At 32.8% G+C, this 26,442-nt stretch overlaps 1 protein-coding gene across 1 annotated transcript; it reads right to left on the bottom strand.

The window, feature by feature from the left end:
* Positions 1-216: 216 nt before the first annotated feature.
* On the bottom strand, positions 217-25,623 carry LOC111027101. Its single transcript, XM_022305328.1, has 3 exons — positions 25,294-25,623; positions 2,508-2,964; positions 217-814 (listed from the first exon to the last, which is right to left on the bottom strand). The coding sequence occupies exons 2-3, from the start codon at positions 2,959-2,961 to the stop codon at positions 612-614; spliced, it is 657 nt and encodes a 218-aa protein (XP_022161020.1). The 5' UTR covers positions 2,962-2,964; positions 25,294-25,623; the 3' UTR covers positions 217-611.
* Between the last annotated feature and the right edge of the window lie 819 nt (positions 25,624-26,442).

Genomic DNA, 26,442 nt, shown 5'->3' with positions numbered 1-26,442 from the left:
GGACTAAATTGCATTAAGCAATTTTTTTAATGTTTATTTGTTGCTGGAGTGTATCAAAGAGTTTATTATTTTATGACCTACCAATGTCTTAAAAGTTAGAACATTTTGCACAAATAACTTGAAAATAATATACTCAACTTCTTAAAAACAATATGGATCAGAATGATGTTTTACTTATTAATAATTACTAATGTTTATAAAAAAAATGTACAAAAATTGTATTAAGTATGACATGTTTATTAAGTACCTACATACATACGTACATAAAATAAAATATTTTATATCAAAATACATCGTAGACTATCAAAGAAAAATTCCAATGGTAAATCTGTACTTGTAAAATCAAAGGAAAAAATCAGAGAGGATTTGTTATCAGTAGTCTAATTGACACTTAAAATATTGGTTCGGACAGTTCACAGCAGCGACTGTACATCGGAAAATGGAAGGTAATAGCATCATCAGGATGACAAGACGAAAATAGACCGCATAGGTACGCACATACAATCTTACGTGATATAAAAAAAAAAATTATAAAATAATAATAATAATAATAATAGGTTTTAACTTTTAAGGATCACAGTGTTACTTATGCGCTCGAACGACATTTGCGCCTACCGCTTGTTCCTCGCGCCCTTTATGGTAAAACGTCTCCAAAAGCTTGGCTTCCGTATCGACGGTTCGTCGTCGTCCAATTCTCTGGTCGGTGACCCATGTCCAGAATCGCTTTCGTCTGCGTTGTAACGACGGCCAGTCATTGTCGTGTCGTTTCCACCACGTAAAAAGTCTAGAAAATTCGATTCAGACTTCATTTTACCTGAAAGTAAAAAATATTAAGAATTAAATTTAAAAAATAATAATGTATTTAACACTTAAATTTTAAAAATCTTACAAATTAATATTCAGTACCTATACAATGGGGTTCTATTACCTATTAAAGGTTCTATACTTCTATAGGTATTAAAAAATCCGTTACATCTTACATGGAAATAACAAGTAAAGACGTAATTGGTAAATTAAGTAATTACTAGGTGAAATGTAGAAACACGAAAACGAATTAACCACTTGATAACTATAAAGTAGGTAGGTAAGCTAATGGAAATTAATTTTTAACAATTTTAACGTATAGGTAGTTACCTGCCATATACGTTTATAAAATAGGTAGTTGCCTACCTCGTCCTCGTGGCTTGTAATGATAGGTGTAGTAAAAACTTGGAAAATATTATTTCAAAAATGAAAAAAATAAAAATGTAAATATTATGGATTTTATGGATTTTATGCCATATCTATAGAAATAAAGTTTTGAGCTGCAACCACTAAGTGATCGCGAAAGATTTATAAGTCTTAGGCCTGTTCAGGGGTTACCCCCGTGGCGCTGTATCTCCCCCCCTATATTTATGACTGCCCCTTCAACATCCTCGAAGACACTCGTGAGCCATAGACATATGCTAATAGTTAGGTATCTATTACTTCTGGAAAACAAAAGAATCATATCAAGTGTAACATGTTGCTAACTTTCTTTTAGGTTCATACGAAATTACATTGTTACATATTTTATACATTGTTTTATATATTATTTTAAATTATTTTTATGAGTTCCTATAGATTATAAAGAATAATAATACCTATATGAAAAAAAATGCATGCGCAGACTCTACAAAAATTGAATTCGGATTTAAAAGGGTACCACCTATAAACTTTTCCGCGCGATGGCACGACGAGTAATTCATACGAGCAACAGATACTCAAGGTACCTACGCCATCGCCATGGGCATCCGAAAGTCGAAATTCGGCCTTGGTAACAGCGAAGAAAATCGCTGTACCGCCTGCACCCAGATTCTGTTAAATAGGTAGATAACCTGCAGGGAAGTCTTTTGGTACCACATAATAATAAATCATTAATTTATACAATATTATATATACCTATACCATATGTATATATTAGACACGTTTAGAACAATTTTTTTGATCTAACCTCAAGAAAATAAATAAATAAATTCTTGGAAGAGTAATACCTACTAACTCATTCAAATCTGTTACCCCATTGCACAAAAAAAAAAATCATGACTAAAACTTAGTACCTGTTTATAGTTCGCCTAAACTCGCAGGTCTGGCCGTAGCCAGAATGGCCACAGGCCATTGACCTGCAGACACTTAAACACGGTGCCCTCGATTATGGCACTTACAGGTAACCTAAAGGAGGGTATCGGAGGTCAAAAATATTTTTGCATTTTTTATAAAATGTTCAAAGTCCATATTGCAAATATATTCTCAAAACACATATATTATTTTGCGCAAAATATTCTTTAACCTTGAAATATAATTTTTTTTATGTGCTTAAAATGTTGTATTTCAGTTCATATGAAAATGAATCGTCGATGAAGCCTATCGAAATCTGAGCTGCATACGTTCAGTAAAAATATGCAAATACATAAAAAACACCCGGTCTCTAGTTACAATAAATCTACAATATTATACTTATATAGCCGGTATGGTATCATGGTAAGTACCTTTCTTTTTGCCAGGCATGCCGAAGCTCAGACTCCTGGAGTTGAGCTCGGCCTTGAGCTGCTCTGGCGGTATGTTTTCCACCTTGAACTCGTCCGGGTCCTCGACAAACGCCTGTTGCAGGTCTCGCATGATTTTCTTCCTGATGGTTTTCTTCATGGACAGATGACGTTCCAGGTGCTTCACGTCGTCCTCAAACGTGGCCGCGCACTTGGTCTGCCGGCTTCCGCCGCTCTTATGCCGTTTCTTCTTGGACCCTTTGGCCGGCAATAAGTCCTCTTCGCTGGCCGAGCCCACCGATATGGCGCTGTCTGTGCCGCCCGCGCTGACGCCGCCCAACGAATTTCGGTCGTCGCTCTTCACGTCCAACCGCCGCAGCTCGCCCGGCAGACCGTCGTCGTCGTCGGCCCCGCCGAATATGTCCCTCAAGTGTGGTATGTTTCGCTCGCTCGTCATTTTCTGCAAACAATATTAACATTGATAGAATACAATACACGTCATCAGTAGCCGCAATCCAGGTACCAATAGGTACTTATATCGTACACCTATATTCCGTATTTTGTATGTTTAAATTGTTTTTAAATATATAACATTATAAATGTATACAGGTAATGATAATAAAAGTTATAGGAAAGTATCGTTGATGAAGAGTTTACAGTCTCGCATATTCTAAAATAGTATTAGGTAGACATATATAATTTAATAATTATACAATGTATAGTTAATTTGGGGCAGAGGAAAAAATATCTATAAATTATATTTAATAGCTTATAAGTGGCTGTTGTTAGTAGTTTTTACTATCTATGTTTTAATCAAAAAGTCGTAAGATCAAAAATATTAAATCCTTTCTTTACAATACTACAGTATACCTATAGTTATTCCAACGGATATAAATAATAACTAACTCAGATAAAGTCTATAATTTTATATGCAACAGGAAATTCAATTTAATTTCAACTTTTAAGATTAATTAACTTTAATTGAATACGGTACTTAATATTTAAATATGACCAAAAAATGGGCGCGGAAATCTTAATATAGTTCTGAACATAATGCTAAATGCGGTACCTATTATGTTTAATTATATACATATTTATAGTAATAATATGCAGAGTATAAGACGTTGCGTGTTGCATTATAAAAGTAATCATAATTAAAAATTGAAAATTGAAAAAAATACAAGTTGTTTTTTTTAAAAACTTTTTAGCTTTATATTATAGTTTTATAAATGGTTAAATATCTAATTAAATCAATAATTTAAATAGTTAAAGAATCTATTGCAACAACTAAGTTTTTTCCAATTGGGTAATTTGAAAAATAATACTTTAAGTTAAAATAATGTTTTGTTTAATCACTCTAAATTGCATATACAATGGTCAATGATTCGATTTATTGATGACAATTTAGACGTTGATAAAAACTAAAAAAAAAACACAGGTATTAAGAGGAATTGTATAGGACGCATTTTAAACAAAATAATTGGCTATATTATTTTTTAAATATTGAAAGTTGATCAATCACATATGTGGGAATTAAAAAAAATGAATTACCTAGCTTCTTTTTAACAAAGTTGTATTAATATTTTTCTAAGATACATTAGGTAACTTTAGACTTTAAGAGTTCAAATATGTAGGTAACTAAACTAACCTAACCTAACCTAACCTAACTTATTGAATTCCGTTCTTCTTGGCATTGACTTTACAAGGATCAAATTAACTTTTTACTCTCCCACTTAGAAGAAAGGTGCCTATACTAATGCGATGCGATAGATATTAATCAACTATTAATAACATAAATCTCCAGAGTTACTCCCACGCGTACAATATATTTTATAGTACATGATTTACATTATATTATCCATTACGCACACGAACACGTCGACGTTATTATAAGTTTCGACGACTTCCTGAATTATCGCAAGCAACAGTTTTAACTTAATGAATAACTATACTACTACGGAGGGAGATCAGGACGATGAATGTGGTCTATTAAACTTTATTTATTTAATCTTTTGAACGCGTTTTGTTGTCCCTTAAAATCGATTTTTCGTAGTGAGTATTGTTTTATTGACGCGCTATATATATATACCTATACGGCCTATACAATGAACGTACTCTATACTCATGTCTTGTCAAGTATGGTGTAATCGAGAAGAATCAACCGCTTGCAGGTAACTGTAAATCATTTGCAGTTACTAGTTTGCCAGTTCTTTCATTGAAATGACGCGAACCGTATAAATACCTAGTATTACATAATAGCTAATAACTACAAACGGCAACAACAGTACGTATACGTACGTAATTTGCATTGCGAATAAATTCGACTAATCCGACCACTATAGGTTTCTATAACGTGCAGTTGATGTGCATTATTCCAAGACAAAAGACAGCGCAGTTATTCGATATTAACTATTGCACTGGGACTGGATATAATAATATGCAGACTAATTCATTTTAATCATCGGTTTTATCATTACCTATACTATACCGAATTCTAATAAACATATCTGTATAAAGTAACCAATAGCGGTCTATTGGCCTCCACCGTTAAAACATATTATTTTATACAATGTACCCGCGTATATTGTTTCTATTAAAAAATGTCTAGGTAAATGCGTTTTTGGAAAAAAATTCTTCAAAACATTGTGTTTGAAAATCCTCTTATCATTTATGCCGCACTCGCATGCTTGTTGTTGTCACCGTCTTTACAAACGTACGACGAGACAAATTTTTGTGGAGCAGAATAAAATTCCTATGGTTAGGATGAATATCATAGAGTGCTTCAACCTCTTATGAATGGCCGCTGTGTTCAAAATCAATTAGGTGCTTATAAGTACGTAAAAGGAAATGTATATTCAAAAACTCATACCCAAGTTTACCGAAGAAATAAAGCGACTGTTTCGCGATGAAAGAACCGCCTTGTGTATACTTAATGCTTATTATATTATAGGACAAAAAATAAATGTTTTGGGAAAAAAAAGAATGATGTCAATTGTCAACAATCATCCGCAACAGTCGTTAGAAACGTATACATTGACATTGATTCGATAAATCGAACCTAACGTCACATACGTGTGTATAGCTATTATAGTAGTATCGACTACATCGATTATACGGATGTACAGTTATCGGTTTGAAAAAGGAAGAAAAAAACATCAAGAATACCGAGCTTCAATTTTTGTTGCTCGCAGACAAAAACAAAAAAAAAATAAAATAAAATAGATACAACGGTAATGATCACAGTCGGAAACATAAAAAGTGTCATACGTTTTTTTACGGACCAAAGCACAACGATCTGCTGTATAATATTATCATTCCGCCGTATAGCTCTATGTTCTGTGTAAAATATGTTGCATGCGCGATGATAAATATACATATATATACATATATACATATATAGTACCTATATATACTACGATACGGTTGCGTGCGTAAATTCTTGATGATTTTCATTCGATGCCTGCACAGTGTTCGTCAGTCGTGGAGACAAAAAGTCATTATATATTATACCTACACACTACACAGGTACAAGGCACTATTATACATAGCGATGCCACTGCATTTCACAGTCGCGATATAAGCTATATGGTAAATGGACAATTTCCGCACGACTATAATTTCGGTGCAGTCTGAAATTTCCCCCCGAATCATTTTTTTGACTAATATTCGTGTCGGTTTTTTTTCGCCTAATGTAAAGGTCATAACAAATAGTATTTATAATAATCACAATACACTTTACAAAACCCGTTGCAATAATATCATAGTATTGTATTAGCTAGGTATACCTACGCCACAATTCAACAAAATAGGACAGTCTGACCGTTCACAGTAACATATTCTGTAACATCGTGTTGTTTCAAAACTGAGGTTTTCAAATTTAAGTGGTTTTATATTGAAAAAAAAATCCTAACAAGGCAATTACGGCAAGTATTGCCGAGTCCAGATAGAGGATAACTGATGAAAAAAAATTAAATAATTAAGACAAAGAGAATTAACAATTTAAATTAGGAGACCAGCCTTGGCGCAGATCAAAAAGATATACGTTACTACAGAGATGAGATCACTAATTCGGGATCGAGAATATTTTAATTTCGTGTTTTACAGGTTTGATATGTAAGTAAAGATTTCGTTGATGAATTGCAGAGGAATTCGCGGGTGAGAAATTTTTAGAACGAAAAAATTATGAAACAATAGCCTGCATATCATAATATAGTTCTGTAACCGCGTTACACGTCATCCGGTGTGCACATAATAATATACAAGCGTGTATGGGTCGTAAAGCATATAGACATAAAATATAATAATATAAGTATATAACACGCATAACACACATATATATATAGTAAGTACATAATGTTATTATATGTATATTTTCATTGGTGTTGGACTGTTGCGGAAAATCTCGATGTCGTAATATTATGTTCGTGTACTAATGATATACGTCGTGTGCGTGTTGTGTGCATATACAGTGAAACAGTTACATGACGGATCTCACGGAAGTTGTGGGGCGTACCTGCCTAAAATAAATTGGGGAACAGACATTCCTATTATAATATGATTGTTATTATATATTATTTTGATTTCTCGTTAGTTTTTTTTTTTTTTATACTAAATTTAATTTTTTGTATTTTGACAAGGAATGATGAATTATCATTTTTCATTTAAAATAGTAAACATAGCCCTCTAAAGTGCCACTACAATGAGTGACTTCTTTAATCAAGTCATTCACGCCTGTAAATTGATTTCTACATTATTCTTGTTGAACAAGGCGAGACGCTTGTACAGATGAAATATCGTTTAATTTTAAATTGCTAACAAAATATTAAGACAAATGTATCAAATTTGTTAAAATATTAAAAAATAAATAGTGTAGCCCGTAGATTATAATACGATTTCGTTTATTATTATCGAGCAACCAAACCTATTTAAAAAATGTGAAAAGTATTTTATAAGCAAATTATTTGAATAACTTAAGTGCTTAACAACACCGCACATCAGCTGTTATTGGTTAGGTTGGGTTACTCGACACAATGCAGTACTGTACAACATAATGTATTCAAATTCGTCAAATGCGCAAATTTGCAAATGTGTAGGTACATTACAATCTAGTTAATTGTGAGTTAGCCCACACTGGGTATTATACTTTTGATACGATGAATAAAGAACAAAACGAAGAGGCGTCTTATAACGACTACAGGTAAGTGGGAAGAAAAAAAATATGAATTTGAATGCCAAACAGCCAATTATAAAAGTTAAGTTGAATTTCCGATGAGAACAAAATATACAAAAGCAATATTTGCAGAGTATGCACAATTTTTAATTGTTATCAAACACAAAAATGTTTGATGAAAATCAATAAATGCGCTTAGCTACAACCGTTATACATTATTTATGTGTACAAAATATATTCTTACAATATTATAAATAATATATTAATCGCGTAGGTGTATCCTGTACTCAAATTGGGAATTATTAAGCAGAGGAGCTCAATCCAACGATTTAAAAACTGTGTTCCAAGTGCAAAATTATTCAACTCAGATATTTTCAGTGATTCAGAAGCATAAACCTACGTTAGCTGTCAACACTAGTCTACTGATATTTGATAATACAATAGTTCATTGTACATATACCTGTGCACTAGTCAAAGAACAAGCGTGATATCATATACCTAAGCAAACTAAAATAAGAATAACAAGGTATTCTAAACCACTGAGAGAAAAATATTTTTGATTTTAAAAAATGTAAAATTCATTAGGTGCGTATCATTGACAACAATTTAAATCAACTCTGAATTTTAATAAAAAATTATTTCGGCCATTAGTTTGTGTCGTCCCCCGTCCAAGTAAAAGAAAATAGTTGGGGCACTTAAAAAAACTAATTAAGACAGTAGAGGATTTCCCCCTAATTCAGGTGTATAGTATATATTATATATTATATATTATGGCACTATGTATTATAGATATAGCTGGTGTTGTATAATATCCACGAAAAAAATATAAATAAATAGTTACTTATACCGAGTAAAATGACGAAATTAATAAAACTATATTAAACTTATAAGCTATAGGTACACTATTTTGAATGAGTGACACACTTGTATAACTGCATGAATGAATTGAAAATATTAGTTAATACATAAAGCCCAAAAATTTGAGTTTTAGGTTTCTATTCGGTAGGCACATACAACTATAATAGTAGGTACCTATTATAGTGGTTATCGATATAAATATTTAAAACAATCAGTTGTAACTTATATTTAACTATATTTATTACACACAATATATTTTCTTAGTTTGTTCTTTGTTAGAATGTTTTATTTGAATTACTGGTTTTCTAGATATAGTCATTACCTATAGGTAATTTAATACAATTAATTATAACAAATGGGTTTTATTCCATAACATAAAGAAACTTGGAAATCTAACACTCTCGAAGAGTATGTCTGTTTTTTATAACTCCCTTATTTTGTTTTCTGGATATCGCGATTTACCCGTACTAATGATACAATGAATAGGTTAAGCCGGTTAAGTTATGTCGATCATTGAGAAAAAACAATGTTTCTTTACTGCCAGAAAAAAACACGGAGGTGTTACATATAATGGGTGACTTCCTCAATAATGTTATTACGTTGTTCATAATATTAGCCAAATTACTTAATGTGCTAAATAAATGTACTATGTTTACAGACTACAACCTACATACTCTGCCAGCAACAGATTATATCAGATTGTTTTGTTAATCGAGAAACAAAATAATAACAGAAAAATAAATTGTAATGCACTAGTTGGTTTGTACCCACAAAGAGGTCTTACAATATAAAACAAGTTGAAGAATAAACATTCTTATTGTAGTATACCTTTAATACTCGAACCTCGCGAACAACGGCATTTATTTTGTATTTCGAATTATCTCTCCGGCGTTAAGTCATGTGGGATCTTCACTGTGGTCCGTGGGCAGTTCATTTTAAAAACACATCGATTATGTACAGAAACAAAGAAAAAAAGTTGTGAAAATATACCACATTACCTGTATTATAATATATCGTGCATAAATAATTTCTATCTAAAAGAGTAGTATTTAATCTTTAACTGTTTGCAGATCATCTATATCGGTTTATAAACCGGACCAAGAAGATAATATGGCAATTTCATGTACAGACGAATACACATAACGTTACCTATATGAATCATGATGGTATTTATAAATCAATTTAACGGTAAATACTATTAAATTCATTGGTATTTTTTGAAAAATAAATGTAAAAAAAATGTACAATTAAGTACACAAACGCCGTTTTACTATAATTAATACACATTAAACTAATATAGTAATATCTATGCAATTATAAAACTACTAGGTAGTAGGTACTACTACTACTACTACTACTACTATTAATAATAATAATAATCTAATAGTATACAATAATAATAAAAATATAGGTTTTCATGTTGTTTGCTGTTAAGATTGTAAGTGTTATTATTACACTTGAAAAATAGCACAATGTGGAGCAGTTGTCTATTTCTTGTATAGTGCTGTACAATAATTCAGTAGGACAGTTATTAATGTCACTTAGATCTCACTTATTATAGGTGTCTTCTACTTGGTATTTTTAGAATTATGTCTCGTCCTCCATTGCCCACCATCAGTATAATAGATTAAAATCCAATAAATTGTAATACGTTTGTCCGGTGAAAGGTATTTAATATTATACTATTATATATAATATATGTAATATCTATAATACGCAGTAGTTTAATGACATTATTGTCAAGACAACATGATTTTTTATTATTATCATATACAGACTCATAAATACCTTAAAACGCACAAGGCATAACCCTAAGACGTATAAACTGTAATCTCTTGATGATGTACTCTACAATATATAATGCTATTGGTATATTATATAGTATTATAATAAAATTATACGTAGCATTTAATAATTTTAAAGTAATATATTCAATTAAGAAACCATTGTTTCTATTGTTAGGTATAGAAAAATGATACATGCAAACATAATAGTATTATGCAATCCTTCTGGAAACCCAAAGTGATAGGTAACTGAAGTATTCTACGTTTAAAAGTTAAAGCTAACTTTAATTCGAGTTATTTCTCCAAATCATTTTTTTCTTAAATTTATTAAGTATTTATTTTGTTCCGTAGTGATTTCATGACTCTCAAAGAAATATGAACTATATATATATTGTCATGATAAAGTGCACGAAGACATTATGGCCTCATTTTAAACAACCTTGAGTCACACAATAAAAGAGTTCATAAATCGTTGAAAAATATATAAAGGAAACCTTGGAATAAAATACAAATCTTAACGTTCAAAGTGTAAAACTTCGACAAAAAATATCTGGTTATGGTATGTAGGTATTCCAGAAATAAGTATAATATCTTCAGTGCTAATTACGATCTTAACTTAATATAGTTTTGTTCAAGGTCCCACGCGAGGACAAAATGTATTTAATTTCGAATTTTTGCATGTAAAAAAAAAGTTCAACCCGATTTAAATCAATATTTATCATTATATTTTCATGAAAAAAATCGGTAAATCATACGATTCGACCGTATACGAATTAGCGATGCTTAGATTCCCCCTACTTCTGTATAATATCTCTTAAAACTGTGTACGGTGTACCTGCTTGATATCGAGTTTGTTTACTCGGACGGACGGAAAAAAAAAATACAAAATACAAAAATTTACTAAAAATATATCGTCCTTCAAAAATGATAATATCAGATGGAAATTTATAATATAAAAAAAAAAAATATGGTAAATATATGTTACGAGTGATGCGAAGATGATATTATAGTCTTTATATGCGTAGGTAATATTACCTACAGTAATTACATCACATATTATGTGCACTAACGAGTAACGACTGAGCCAACACAACCAGCATTGAATTTTTTTTCTTTAAGTTGTTGCATTATTTGTGTAAATAAAAAAAATTGTTATTATTGAGGTGTGCGCGAAACAAAATATAGAGGTGAAGGGTTACTACTTATTAGTTCTATACGACGTGTCTCGTTATAATTCATATCGATTAGGTCAGCAAGGGAAAAGTATACCGAGTTGAAAATGTATTCATAATATATTCCAATAGAGTCTGGTCGTTATATAATATATTATAATTTATAAGTGTTTCGTGTTATTATTCTCATTAGAACAGACGTCGAAACCCAGGGCTGTACCATAATATTATTATCAACCTGCAGTTATAAATACGACGTGACGTATATGACGTATGCACTTTTGCCAACAAAATATTAGGTGGATACAATATTATAATATTATTTTTCATTTGATTGTTAAAAATCATTTTCAACAACAATTTAAATTTGTACTTATCTAACAAATGATTTAAATAATCAATCGTACACACCGAGGTAGACGTAAATATTAAAAATGAATCTTGACGACGTCAAACAAAAAAATAATGACATGAAGACATTATTTTTGCAAGAATAAACAATAGTTCTAGGCCATATTTTAAGAACGTTATCCAGAAATCCCGACAGCGACGGCCCAACGACGCGGTAAACTATTAAAATCAGATCAGCAACGGTGACGTGTTTATTTTAAATAGACGAAGACTAGTAAGTATCAATAATGAAATCTTACATTTAAACACTTCAAACAACAATTCAAACTTTGACATTTTGTTTCCGAGAAAGCGTTGATTATTATTTGTCTTACGATGTCCATTGATAATAGGAAGCCGATTATACTGGGAACTATATTTGTTCTGGGACTGTTTATTTCACGATTTCTATAAATTATTTAATTTTGAATACAAATTAGGCCATTAGAAATTATTTTCACTAAATTGATGAGCGTCTGAACTAGTTAACAAAACACAAAATACTTTTGTTTTGGAAAACCACAGACATTAACAGCACCATTTTACGATCGTATTTGGTAAGTGAAAAAATAACGTTTCTATAGATCTAAGCTGTTAACTTTTTTTCTTCCGCTTTTACGATCTATAAAAAAACATTAAATTTTCTTTTTAATGTATTTAGAGGTTTTATAGAGTATCCACACGTAAAAATGTAAAATATAGAACTTGACACTATATTATAGAGACCCCGATAAAATACATAATTATGCGTCACGTCTCAATTCTCGGAAGCATTAAAGAACCTAACCTAACCGCTTTTGAACTTCATAAAATCTCTACGCTTTGAATGTGTTTGTGAATAAATTAATTTTGTAATATGTACATTGAATGTCATTAAGAAATAAAATAAGCCAAATTTCACTTTTATAGAATCGTCAGTAATATAAAGACTATTGAAGGCATTGCTTTTGTTCCTGTTTGAGTGTAAAACAATAGATAATAATCAATGATACCCATATTGTGTTATAAGTATGGATTTGTATAAATAGCTTTTATAATATTATAATAAAATTGTTCATTCAAATTCGACTAAGACACAGGTGCTCAGCAGTTTTTTTATGCTTGAATTTTAACTGTAGATAGATTTCGATTTCAAACGCACGTATACGTAACATAATTTAACTAGGCGGACGTACTTATAACTCATAAGATACACGAGGGAGATTAAAATCAATACCATAACGTCATTTATTTTACGATTTTTTTTTTTATTAAATTGCATAATGTATATGGTATGAGATAACGTATGAGTATTTCGTATTCGTATTTCAAAAAAATGACACGAAACTGTGCAGTTATCGCGGATTCCTTGATCGCAGCTCGCATCTCACGACGGGAATAGATAGGTACCCCCATACTGTTATTATATTCCACGTTAATGGATCATTTATATGGATAACAATAATGAGGACGTGGGCACGTAGAATAAGTACCTACAATAAACTCGCTATATAATATTATTATTATATACATTAAACATGTACAGGCGTCGGGCATTCAAGTCTCAGACGTTTTGTTTTCTAGATTTTATAGTCCAACAGTTGGGTACGGGTTGCCCACCGCGTGCACGCTTTATATATATATATATATTATATTATATTTCGTATACACTATATACCTATATAGAACACGACGATGAATGAACGTAAGCAATAAAAATATACTTTTTAATCGTATTTTTTCCTCGTACCTCCCGTCCCTCCCGTCGCGTGCTTTCACTCCACATAAAAAGTATTTATAATATAGGTATAGTGTCCATAACACGCGGCGTTTGCGCGCGTATATCACAGACCACATTTTTTTTTTTTTTTTTGTTCACACATATCGTATACTATTTTAGTGCCTGAAGTGTAGGTATTAGTTTTTTTATAGATTTCCGATATTTTGTACGATGCGCATAAACATACTGCAGGGTTATATTCATAACGGTCCGTCCGATTCAAAACGGTTATATGTTTTTGGTTTTTAGGTCCTATGAAAGAATAACACCTCAAGTGTACTTAATGGTATTAGGTACCGCCTCCTGCCAATAGCACGAATGGTATATCATGTGGTTTCATTTGGCCGCGAGAACAACGTATCTACATAATATGCAGTCGGTCAGTCGGAACTCGAATTCATTCTACCCGCGTGCGATACGTGTACCAAAATCACGGTATCTTTGACATAATAATATCCATAATATATGATAACAAAACGCGAAGTGACATTGCGCGAGAACGGGTGACCTAGGACTACCCCGGGTGCAGTCCGCCATGGTATCGGATGGATTGATTTCGATTTACGGCGAAATTATGTTTTTCACCGCCATATCGCCGTCGTTTGCACGTCACGCGCATTTAATATACGTATATACCGTACGCACGCGAGCACGGGGATTCACCGGTCGTCTGTTCCTGACTTTTTGAGAAGTTTTCCGAACCCGAAAAAAATTAAAACGAGTGCGTCGATGCATTGTTCCTCAAAACGCTCGCGGGACGGCCATAATCGTTTGGAAGGACGATCGACGAGGATTGGGCATACCATTAAAACGCACTCGATTTACCGGGCCCCGGAGACACGCGCAGAGTATTATGTAGTACGGTCTCTACAATAATAATAAATAATAAATAATAACAATAATAACAATCGCATGGGTTCACGCTGCACTCGCCGCTGCAGCGACAGACTGCGGTAAGTACAGTGTACCGTATTAGATCTCGACCATCCGACCTACAATTATAACAGTGTGTGTGTGTGTGTGTGTGTGTGTGTGTGTGTGTGTGTGTGTGTGTGTGAGTGTGTGTCGCACCAAGACGGTTGTTATTAATAATAATACGAGTGTGCGCACTATATATAATATTATACGTTATTACTAAGGACTGTATAGGTATAATACAGGTATGGAACTCGGTAGTTATATATGTACAATATATATAGTTATATAGTTAAAGTACCTGTATAACATTATATACTATTACTATGCATGCAATACTGCTCTACCTATAGATTTCTGCGAAAAACGCATTTGCCCATAGGTACCGCTTTGATCACGACCGGGGGAGGGGGTAGGCGGACGGCTAGTGCCTATTTTATATGTGTACGACACGGATATAAAACGGTATTGTTTCTGGGTCGACGGAGTGACGATTAAGTTCGTCGCCGTTTAACGTATAATTGACAATACTCTTCGATCTCATCGCGTCTCTCGTGTTTTCCTCGAGTGTCGCATGATTCTCGATTTCTCGTACATAATAATATATGGAGATGTACACCATACGCAGACGCATCAAATCTAAACGAATAAAGTTTTTCCGAAATTCGGCACACCGCAGGCAATTCTCCTGTGCCCGCGAGAGAATGTGAAGCCCCGAGACAAATGTCTTAAGCGTCTTAAAGAGAGGATAGCACAAGGATTGTTCGCCGTTGCGGGTTCCGGAAAATAAAATAGTCATTATTATGATAAATTGGATATAATACATTAGACTTGTGTTTTATATTTGACCAAAACTGCCGAAATGATAATCGTGTTAAGAATGTGTGTTGTTTAAGGCGGAACAAAATATCCACTGGGGTAGTTCAATTTTTTCGCGAGCAACGCAGTGGCTGTAATTTGGCTATGTAATTATTAATAAATATATCGACCGTGTATATATAATATATAGCTTCTGCCCATATTTTTTAAATTTTAATTAATCAATAAATACTTATTAGCTATGCAGAATCAAAGGCCTACAACGGATGTATCATGTATGTAATATGAAGTCGGTATAGTGGTGTATGGATGATTATTGATGATATTATTATGTTAATGTCATTGTGTAAAGTGTATATTTTTTAAAAGTATTAATATTATATCGTGACACGGGACATCGAAACAAATTGTCTGGTTCTGCAATACCAGAAAAACTACACAGTATTTATATCAATACATTGTAGTTGATTGTAATAATGATTATTATAGACACTTGTTTTACATTTATAACAAATGACTAACACTTATTTTAATATTGTCGTCGTTACTCACTTCTATAACGCCATCCAATACTCGATATAGGTACATTGTCTATAACTAAATAATTCATAACTCGCAAGAAATTGTTTGTTTTATTTAAGTTTTCTCCAACACGAGCATTGCTCAAAGGAGATAGATAATCGAAAATGTCATCTTCAATAATAAATTATCGTACGTATTCTTTTTCGATCAATTATTTAAAAAAAAAAGTTAAAAAGTATCATAAAATAATTAAGTATTCTTAAATCATATTGTCCTAAGCTTCAGAAATAATCGGTTTTTGGGTGGTTTTATCTTACGGATCTAGATGTATTGATGAATTTTCCAAAGAGCCACGGGTTGCATATTAAAGAACCGCAGGTTCCCGACCCCTGCTTTAGAAGATGCTTTAGAGGTATGCTTTATAATCTATCGATATAATTGACAATATGGACACAAAAATAAATCTCTTTCAGATAGGGATTATAATATATAATATTGTAATATAATACGTAATGTGTAAATATATTTATTCCCGTGTATATATATGTACACAGATAAGTAGATGAGTTCTACCCCCAGTTCTATTTTAATGATTAATTTACTAACAAAAGTATGCAAATTATTTGTGAAAAATGCGAAAGTAAAAAAAAATTTATGAAGCCGATAGTCTCTTGAGCCCCTTCGAGAATCTCTATGTGTTTTAGCACAAATAATATACGGTAACAAAGCAACGGTCGACGAGCCACAAACATCGATTGCTTGTACCGCGCAGCTCACCCCCACCTACCGTCTCGAATGTTTATGAGGGGGGGGGGGGATTGTGATGGTTCGCAATGGTGACGGGAACGAGTGACCATACATATTTTATACCGTGTCGTGTTTTAGTCCCCCCCACTTCTATGGAGTCATCGTGAGACGGAGACCCCTAGCGAATTTATTTTAATACAAATGTACAATATGACGTTAAAGTAGGAAAACTACCAGAGAAACGGCTATTTTACATGTTTTTAAAATTGTTTTTAACAATTTAGCCATAAATATATTTTTCATTTGTCACAACTTGTTTATTATTATATAATAATGACTTGTATAGATGGTTTACAGCCGTAGTATCTTTTTCCCGCGCAGACAATTATACCTACATATTCCAATACTCAATTGAATTTTTAGTAAGGAATTCGGTAGAATGTCACCACCTTATGTAAAAATAACTGGTAATTAATTGTATTTATATTTAATTAAAAATAGATTTCGTTTTTATTTGAGAATACAATTTTTTAAGACCTTATACAACATGATCTTTGATTAAACGTATCCATTTAAGTCTTAAGGCAAACAATACTTTGGGAAAACGATGATTAACTGGCAAATGTTAATTGCAAGTATTAAATGTATGCTGTGCATTAATTTGTACAAGGCAGTAAGCACCAATGGGATAATTAAGGGTGTGTAGACTAGGGGTCATAACCCCCCCCCCCCCTACGCACCAAATTTTGTACACAGTACAAAATGTACCTATACATTTAATCAGTGGCGTCGAAGTCCATGATGCTCGACCTCTTTTTTTAAAAATGTGGCCGAGCGGCCACACTTTATTTACATCATAACTTTATTATGAGCATGAATATATTAAATCCATATCGCCCCATGATTCTGAGTAAACATATATTAGGGCAGGTACTTCTACATTAAATAATTAATGTATTGAGACCACGAAGTTTTGAAATTGCCTCACCACATTTTTAAAAACTTCACTGCACTTAATAATAATAAGAACATGTGTGTGTATACTGAACGTGTCTATTTAAATCTTCATACCCTACGTTCTAGAAACGCTACTGGCACTACAGCGCATTGGCGTAGGGGGGGGGGGGCTGATCAATTTCGTACTCAGCGGCGGCTTATCTAGGTCCTTCCATAATTTGAACACTCGCAGCTGCCGAAGTCTTATTTCAGATTTTGGTTCCTAAAAACCTTTTTTGATTCGATCGGCTCGATCTCTACGCTAACCGCTTACGAATATCTATTTATAGATTTTAACACGAAACCAACCAATGCGATAACAATGAAAAACCAGAACGCAGAACGTTAATAGTTTGTACCATCTCGACATATGCTCAATCCTATAGCACGGCCGCGGCTATGGAAAGACAACGAAATAAAGATGACAATTTGAAATTAGTAATTATACGATTTCAGGCTTTTGAGAATAATTTTTTTCAATTACAACTTCACTACGTCTTTCTCGCGATGATGGTTTATATTTTGAAGGAAAATGTGACGGATATACAGCCATATATAGGCGTTACACAATGACACAACTGCAGTTACTATAATGGTACTATTAGAGGTATCCACTAAAAACAATTCTAAGTTTATCAATTTTTTTAATTAATCGCTCAATACTCGTCTACATACAGAATTAGAAACACAAGGAGATGTGAGAGATTTAAATACCTACTTATTAGTCGATACACAGGTAGGTATTATTTTAATTGAATTTGGATGAGCCCATAATCAACTTGCACCTTCTCCGTAATATTTACTGAGTGTTATACACTTGGATAAATATCTACCTAAAAACACATGTTTTGTTGACGATGAAGTTCTAATTATTATTATATGTCCACATTTGCCTTAATAGTTTCAATAAAATTTGCGTATTTTTTAAATTTAAGTCATTTTTATATTCATATACTAGCTGATCCCGTGCACTTTGTTGCCCGTTAAAAACGCCAACTCTATACGAGACTCGATGGTGATAATATGCAAGCAGTATATTGTGCCTACCTGTTGCGTATTATTGAAATAATATGTTTTATATTTATTTTGATTGCAGACACGCCGATGAGCGACTATAAGCGCAATTCATCCACCTTGGTAGGCAATGTCCGAAAATTCAATTGTATGCATGCCTATACCTGATCTGCAAGATGAACCACTGCAGGCGACCGATAAACAAAAAAAAAATAATAACCATTTCCACTAGATATATTTATACTTATCCCATAACCATTGCAACCGTATATAAACAAATAATTTCTTCGTAAATCTTAAAATCTCTGCAGTTTGAGCAACTTCCCCGGGTCGGACCTATTGGGTCCAATTGTGAATGAAAACGATCCAGGATTCTGTCTTGTTAGATTGGTAAATAAAATAAAAAAAACTAAAATTGTACTCGAGCAGTTTTTCTGGTAACGCCAACAACGGAAAATGGAAAATGAAATCGCAATAATCGAATAATCATATTTCATAAAGATAAAACCTAAATGTTATCTCTACTGTCGACTATTCCGTTCTATGTAAAGAGAATATTACAGCTATAAATAAAATCGAACGGAATAAAAACGATACGAAAATCGTCACTTTACAACATTTTAACTTTACTTTATACAGTGAAACATAATATTAATACCTAATATTCAATTCACGACATATTTCTCCATGTTGATCAATTTTTTTAGTGTTGGCCGGGGGCCCCATTTTAACGATTAATCGTGGCATATGGACAATTTTATAAGTTAAAGCTTGCTGTAGCAATATAAGGTATTCATAAAAATTAATTTCGACAGTAGGTATTTAATTTTTATTGTTACGCCTCCGTTCAGTTATAGTTTACTTCTGTCATCTTCAGGAAATAATTTGTTTGCCCAAGCTCAAAATGATGCACACCTCAGAATTTCTGAAATGTCTCATCCCCAAGAACAAACACAGTTGGTTGTTTGATACACTAATTCCGGGGCGGCTTAATCAAGACCAAAAGTGCATCTGCTCATTACGTTATTATTTTCCGAATTTACTCGGTAGTTGGATATGAATTATTGGAAAAAAAAAAATCAAACAAACTGACCTACACCTACCTATTATGTAATATATAATAATATTCTATTGAATCGATTCGCCTTCAGTTCGGGTGGCTGTGCAGTAGATATAGGTTACCCTGTAGGTATGCCCCATCAACAAGTGGTATATTACAATTCATAATTATTATTAAACATCCGTTATCTGTTGTATATTTTTTGAATAGACGGGTATTGCCCTTGAGGGGTTTGGGCTCTTATATATATATGACTCTATATAGAGCGCCCAAGCGTTATTTATAAAATGAAAAACTATTCGAACGAGCTGCTGCCCAAGGTGATCGAAGGCTTCCATTATGCAACGAAAATATAAACATAATATAATCTAGAGCCGACCATGTATACATATACGTATTATATACACTATTATTCAGGTACATACGGCGCGTATAATATGCGCACACCAGTCTCCCATGCCCTGCACCACGTGGATCGTATACAACTATAGAGCATAAAAGGAGCCATCGTCATGAGTCATCGTGTGTACGTAACCTTTATCGTCACAATATATAGAAGAAAAAAAAAATGAAAAGAATCGACCGAAATAATTTTTCACTCATTCCGTTCTGGTGCGTTTAATAATGAGCCGCTCGCTAAATTACGAGCATTTACAATGGACGACGACGTGACAGCGGCAACTCGAATGTCATATACTGTCTATTACCTTTTATCTCCTTCTTCAAAACCATATATCATCGCGCGTACACCAGTCACATAAGTCATGAGTACGAGTGTGTACCATTCGTAGGCCTCGGTTATCCTCATTAGCCGCGTTCTGTCCACGCAAAGTACACACATCACAATGGCGTCAACCGCATACCCGAGTCCTATTATCTCGGTATATTAAATTATTGACGTTCATGAGCGACATGCGTGTATGCTGTACCTACGGTCGTGTGAGCTGCTTCTCGTCGACGGAAATGAGTTGATGTGTTAATGGCGGCGGTGGTGGTCAGTGCTGTCGCTGTTCGATGCGCGCGTTCTGAGATTTACTCAAATAATCGTTCTCGAGTTGTTCACCGTGCCCATACACGTGTTCGTGATTTTGGTGTACGAACACATTATTAAGCCGCGTTCAGAGCTTAAAATCGATCGAAATGGCAAAAAGTACCTATATACTCAATGATACCCGGGTATATAGTGTAGGTATACCTACCTACCATTTTGAGCGTTCCGTGTAGACCGAAATAATTCTTATTGCTAAACGATTTTGATTTTATTACCTTAGGTAATACCCTATTACATATCATAATAATATGTACTTATGTGTTGTAATAACATTGAAGATTCTTAAGTCTTGATCGTGTAGATGAAAAAGTTTGTTTTTAAAACAAAACAATATCAATATAGAATTATGAATTATATGAATTATATACTATTGTTCTTTTGGATTTACACCCTAATTAGTTTTCATAAAACCTGCAAGTCTACTCATAAAATAAGTGACATGAAATAAAAATGCAAACTTTAAACTACTCAGTGTCTCAATATATTCTTATCGAGCCAAACAATATTGAATAAAATAATTTTATATGATTAAAAAGTATAACATTTCGGAAATAGGTGTAGTTATAGTTAACTAGTTAACGGAGGATATATTTTTATTTAACTTCAAGGCTTAGCCGCAGGTACCTTTAAAAGGAAATCGTAAAGAGGTCGTTTTTTAAGTGTGGTGAGAACTGAGAAGTATAGCGACTTATTGACCCCTCTCCAACACCACATAAATCCCTGTTTGTGTATATGTGTATATTGCGTAGCTATAAGGTATATATATAATATATATTCTATATGAAAGTATTTTAATGTTTATTTTTCAGTTTTTATGTTTTATGAATAAACTTTATATTGGTATGGTAAAAAGTAAGAGTAAGTAGCTTATAGTTAAAAAAAAAAAACTTTAAAGTGGAGTTTATAACGAGTGGAGCGAGCTGTGGGCAAAGCCTCCTACTCCCAAGTACTATATAAATATTAAATACATAATAATATATATTATATTATATTTATTCATATGATTTACGGCTTATTAGTATAAATAATGAATGATATACCTACCTACATACAATTTCGGAATAATGCTTTATTATGTGTACAAATAAAAAACTTAATATCATAATATTATATATAATTCGTTTCACATAACCTTAAAGAAATAACAGTCAATCAAATCAAAAATCGAAAAAAGAATATAGATACCTAGGTGGCTGGGCATTTATTGAAATATAGGTATTTATTAAAATCATACAATTTCGAATGTAACCTAGTAGACTGGTATTTTGGGATGAAGTATGAAGGACTATGGACTAATCGTCCGGGGTGTGATTTTGAATAGTACAACTGTCCAATGGAACTGAGGCAAAATTTCATTTTAAATGAACTTGTTATTTATTTAGATAAATAATTTGTATACAATTAAGTCAAATTATTAAATTACTAAATTAATCAATTTTCTAAATTAAAAAGTTCTATCTTCAAGCTTATTTTTTGTTCAACCTTACGATAATAAAAACAATTTCTTAAAACTTTTATTAGAAATTATTAAGCTATAAAACCAACCAATCGAGGGTAATGTCCTTACTCCTTAGTCCTTAGGTCGTATTATCTCAGGCTTTGTATCTACGTTATATATAGTAATTTCTTTATTCGTTGACCATTGTTGACGCATTGTCATAGAAAATTATGTTAAAAGAACAACTGTCTGTGGTCGAAGGTTTGTTTATCTTTTATTTTTTGTTTTGAAAATTCTTTAACATTATTGTACTTTTTGCTTGCATCATATACTATAATATAATATAATAACGTCATATGTGTTTGCCAAACATTGTTATCGTTATTACTATAATTTATTTATATACTATTCACAGAGAACAAAATCGTCGAACGTTCAACGTACCTTTATAATATTAATATATAATATATATATATATATATATATTATTTATTACTCGCGCAAGGTGCCTCAGAGCCATACATAGTGCCTACAACTGCCTATAGGTATTATTATGACATAATTATTTTATTACACCCCATACGCAATCTGTAACACCGAATTTATTGTCATAAGAGGTACTTACTCTGCAACAGATTATAGAACGAATTTGGTTTCACGGATAATTTACTCAGCATTACGGACGTAAGTAGTCCAATATATGTAACCGAAAAATATTATTTTGTGATTTCGGCGTTTACCAACATCGGGAAAATTATGAATAATCTTCATAAGTGGTGAGCGGTGAAAGCGAATCACGATTATTGCACGCGCATACATATCTGCATGACTGCATAATATGTACACATCATTTGTAAATTTTCCACCACCAAAGTAATTTAACTACCTTAGCTACTTATCTATCTCTATCTACCAGAAAATGGTAATCACGCTTCTATTTTAATTCTTGATTTTAGGCACAGCATTTTAATGTATTAATTTATGTTATTCTCGTAATGAACCTTGCAGAAAACCAAGTAATCTGACGTCCGTGACGTCGGGTAGTTTAAAAATATTTAATGTTTTTATGATACTAATTGGCAATCGGTATTGGTACCAGCCTAGGTGGGGCTATGTACATAATATAGAGGTAGACATTCAATAAATATAACGCATATAAGAAATATATTATTGGGATTCGATACTCAATAAATCCATTTTTTTCCCAAATTTATATCATAGTGTTGAAATACATTCGACGAAAATTCAGTTTACACAGAAAAATTGTCATTAATAGTTTCGAATTATTACCTCACGTTGAGTTTTCATTAAATAAAGAATAATTTTTGCATATTACCCAGCTATATAATTCAGTCTAAATCAATGACAAATTATTTAATAAAACAATATTTTCAGTGTTTGGGAAAACGATCTAACAACTACCTAGATACATCTGACAGATAAAAATAATTCAAATTTTAAATACCTATATGAAAAAAAGTATTGCTACAGTTAAATATAATATAAAATTGTATAGGTACGATAACCATCGTTGTTCATCATTAATATTAATCATTATTAACAAATTATAATTTATCATAGGCAAAAAAATGTCGAGTCAGTGAAAACAAGGGTGTTTCAAATTAATGACGTTGGTCTTTCATTACAGTTGTTAGGGACATTTGAAATAGTAAACTATTGAATGACATCATTGATAAATTTAAACTCAGGATTTCGATGATATTATCCCATCATGTTATTAATCGAAATTTGTATCAATCCGCAACATTAGGTACTATAGGCAGGCAGTTGATAAATGAGTAATAGTTCAATATATGATTAAAAGCATTAAAAGAATTTTAAGCCGGTCGATTCGATAAATGAAATGTTACAACCTACGAGTAAGGGGTGCGCTAGGTAGATATACTTGTAAAGTAAATGATAATTTGTTTATGTAATACCACCGTATCTATTACAGACATGCACACACAAATCACGCAAATGTCAAGCACTTTATGCAACACTCCGTCGTGCTTTATTTTACCTTTCATTGCATACGTATTGGATATTAGTCCCAATACCTACCTATATAGTTTAATGGCTGTAGTGGTATTGCACATTTGCACCAGTGAGTGCTAAAGCTATCAACGAAACAATAATGCATAAAAATGTTACTTTTCTCGAAATGTCAATATATCGATACAATATTATAATTTATAAACTTCACATTCCGAGGTATAATAATTTTAAAAATATGGTTTCTAGACCGATATCAAAACATAAAATTACGCTGCGGTACAATGATATCGTCTATAGTCAAACTTTTCATTGTTCATCAAATACCTTACACTTAACAGTAGGTTGGCCAGTATTTTGTTCTGGGGTAGGTACCTATCTACCACGCACACAAATCAACTGTAACGATTAACTGTACGATTCCCATCCAAAAGGTTTTCCCGAACAAAAAGTAGGTTCACAGTTTCCCACTCTTCCCGACGACTCGTTTAAGTCTACCCGCTCAGTGTAGCTGTTTGACGGGGCACAGACGTCATTTTACATAAATACATTTTACGCTCTCAATGTCACTAATCACCATCATTGACGTCGAATGAGATTTAGGTCCATTATTGTAGCCAAACGATCTCCCCCGTGTATATTGCTGTATAGTTTTCATCCATGTCTTTGTTAGAGCAGTTAAGACGTGTACGCGGCCGCGGTTGGATATAGGAGCAGAGCTCGAGGGGGTCGCGGCTGAATCACGACACAACCGGTTCCCAGAGACAAGCGACTGGTTTTTTTTTTTCATCCATTATTTTTATTATTATTATTTATTAAGTATTATTACTAGACACAAACGTACACAGTTAACGTGTGTGTATAATAGATGAACTTTTTGATATAATATTTTTACTCTTTATATTATATATTGTACGTTACCGTGTACCTGGGTGTCTATAATCTATGCGTAGGCACTTTAAACCGTTAAAGTCCACACACCACCCCATTATTTTTATCCAGCCTCGGAGAAAAGCATATTACTAAAACGCTATTGTGTGAATATAATAATGTGTTACAATGTTCATAATATATTTCTCTATACGTTGTAAGTACTCACCTCTGATTTGTAGTTTTTCTTGTCTTTTTCTCTCCCACTATATATGTGTATAATACTATAATATATTATTATTGTTATACAGGTGGTACGCGATTTGATGAGTTCTCACGTGGGATTCGTTAGTTGATTGTAAATATTCCAGTACATTTTGCGAGTCGAGTATTAAGCACCAATACCGGGTTATAAGTGTAAGAAGCCGAACGCATAAATAAAATGATATTGGTAACCATTAAAATAAATATACGACGGCGACACGGTCCACCGTGATGACTAATGAAAGGTATACTGCTGGTTAGTAGACTGTAAACTGAATAAACCGAGTATGTATGGGACTATGGGTAGGTAGGTAGGTACTACAAGTGAATGGGTTTGAACTGCAGCAACTGGTAGGAGAAAGCCGGAGTGGGAATAATTGGCCGCTGTAGCGGGTCTATTCGTGTGGCTTGATGCACAATAGCGTCATCTTGCCTCTCGAGGCGTCAAAAAGTTCTTCTCGTTTCATCTTTGTTATCTATTTAACGAAAATATAACATGGAATATTAAACAAGTGGCTATCGTATACAGGGTGATTTGCAAAGCATGCTCACCCACTTTTTTCCTTTAATAATTTAAACATGCAAAACCTTATTTTTAGAATGTTTAGGTATTCTTAAATTAAAGGCACATTTTCGAATACCTACTTGAGATTTTTGTATCATTCAGCTATATTTAAGCTGTGTCCTGTGGCGCGAAACAAACTTAAGTTTTTCAAATGTGAACCCTTGTTTTTAACTTTAAATTATTCAGTCCACGATTTCTTCTTAAAAGTTCATACCTATCTATATCGAATTCAAAATTCAAATGAGTAGCACTGTAGTAGTAGCATATACTTTGATAAGACGAGACTTTAATACAATAATAAGTCTTAATATGTAGGACTGCTGAAAAAGCGGTCTGGATAGGTATGTTGTGGATATATAGGTTGTACCAAGAAAAACGTTAAATGGTGTTTGTGTGTGTGTGTGTGTGTGTGTGTGTGTGTGTGTGTGTGTGTGTGTGTGTGTGTGTGTGTGTGTGTGTGTGTGTGTGTGTGTGTGTGTTACTTCTGTTAATTGTTTAAGTGTCATCAGTTACCTACCATCATTGATAATTCCAATTTTATACTAGGGT

This window comes from Myzus persicae, unplaced genomic scaffold (assembly GCF_001856785.1).
Source record: "Myzus persicae strain clone G006 unplaced genomic scaffold, MPER_G0061.0, whole genome shotgun sequence".
Classification (NCBI taxonomy): Eukaryota; Metazoa; Arthropoda; class Insecta; order Hemiptera; family Aphididae; genus Myzus; species Myzus persicae.
This window is presented reverse-complemented; position numbering and strand designations above follow the sequence as displayed.

What these genes read in the sequence shown, in the direction of transcription:
- LOC111027101 (XM_022305328.1), bottom strand. Translation starts at nt 2,961, where the DNA reads ATGACGAGCGAGCGAAACATACCACACTTGAGGGACATATTCGGCGGG. An exon ending in CATGCCTGGCAAAAAGAAAG is followed by an intron (nt 815 to 2,507) that starts GTACTTACCATG and finishes TTTTACTTTCAG; the next exon opens with GTAAAATGAAGTCTGAATCG.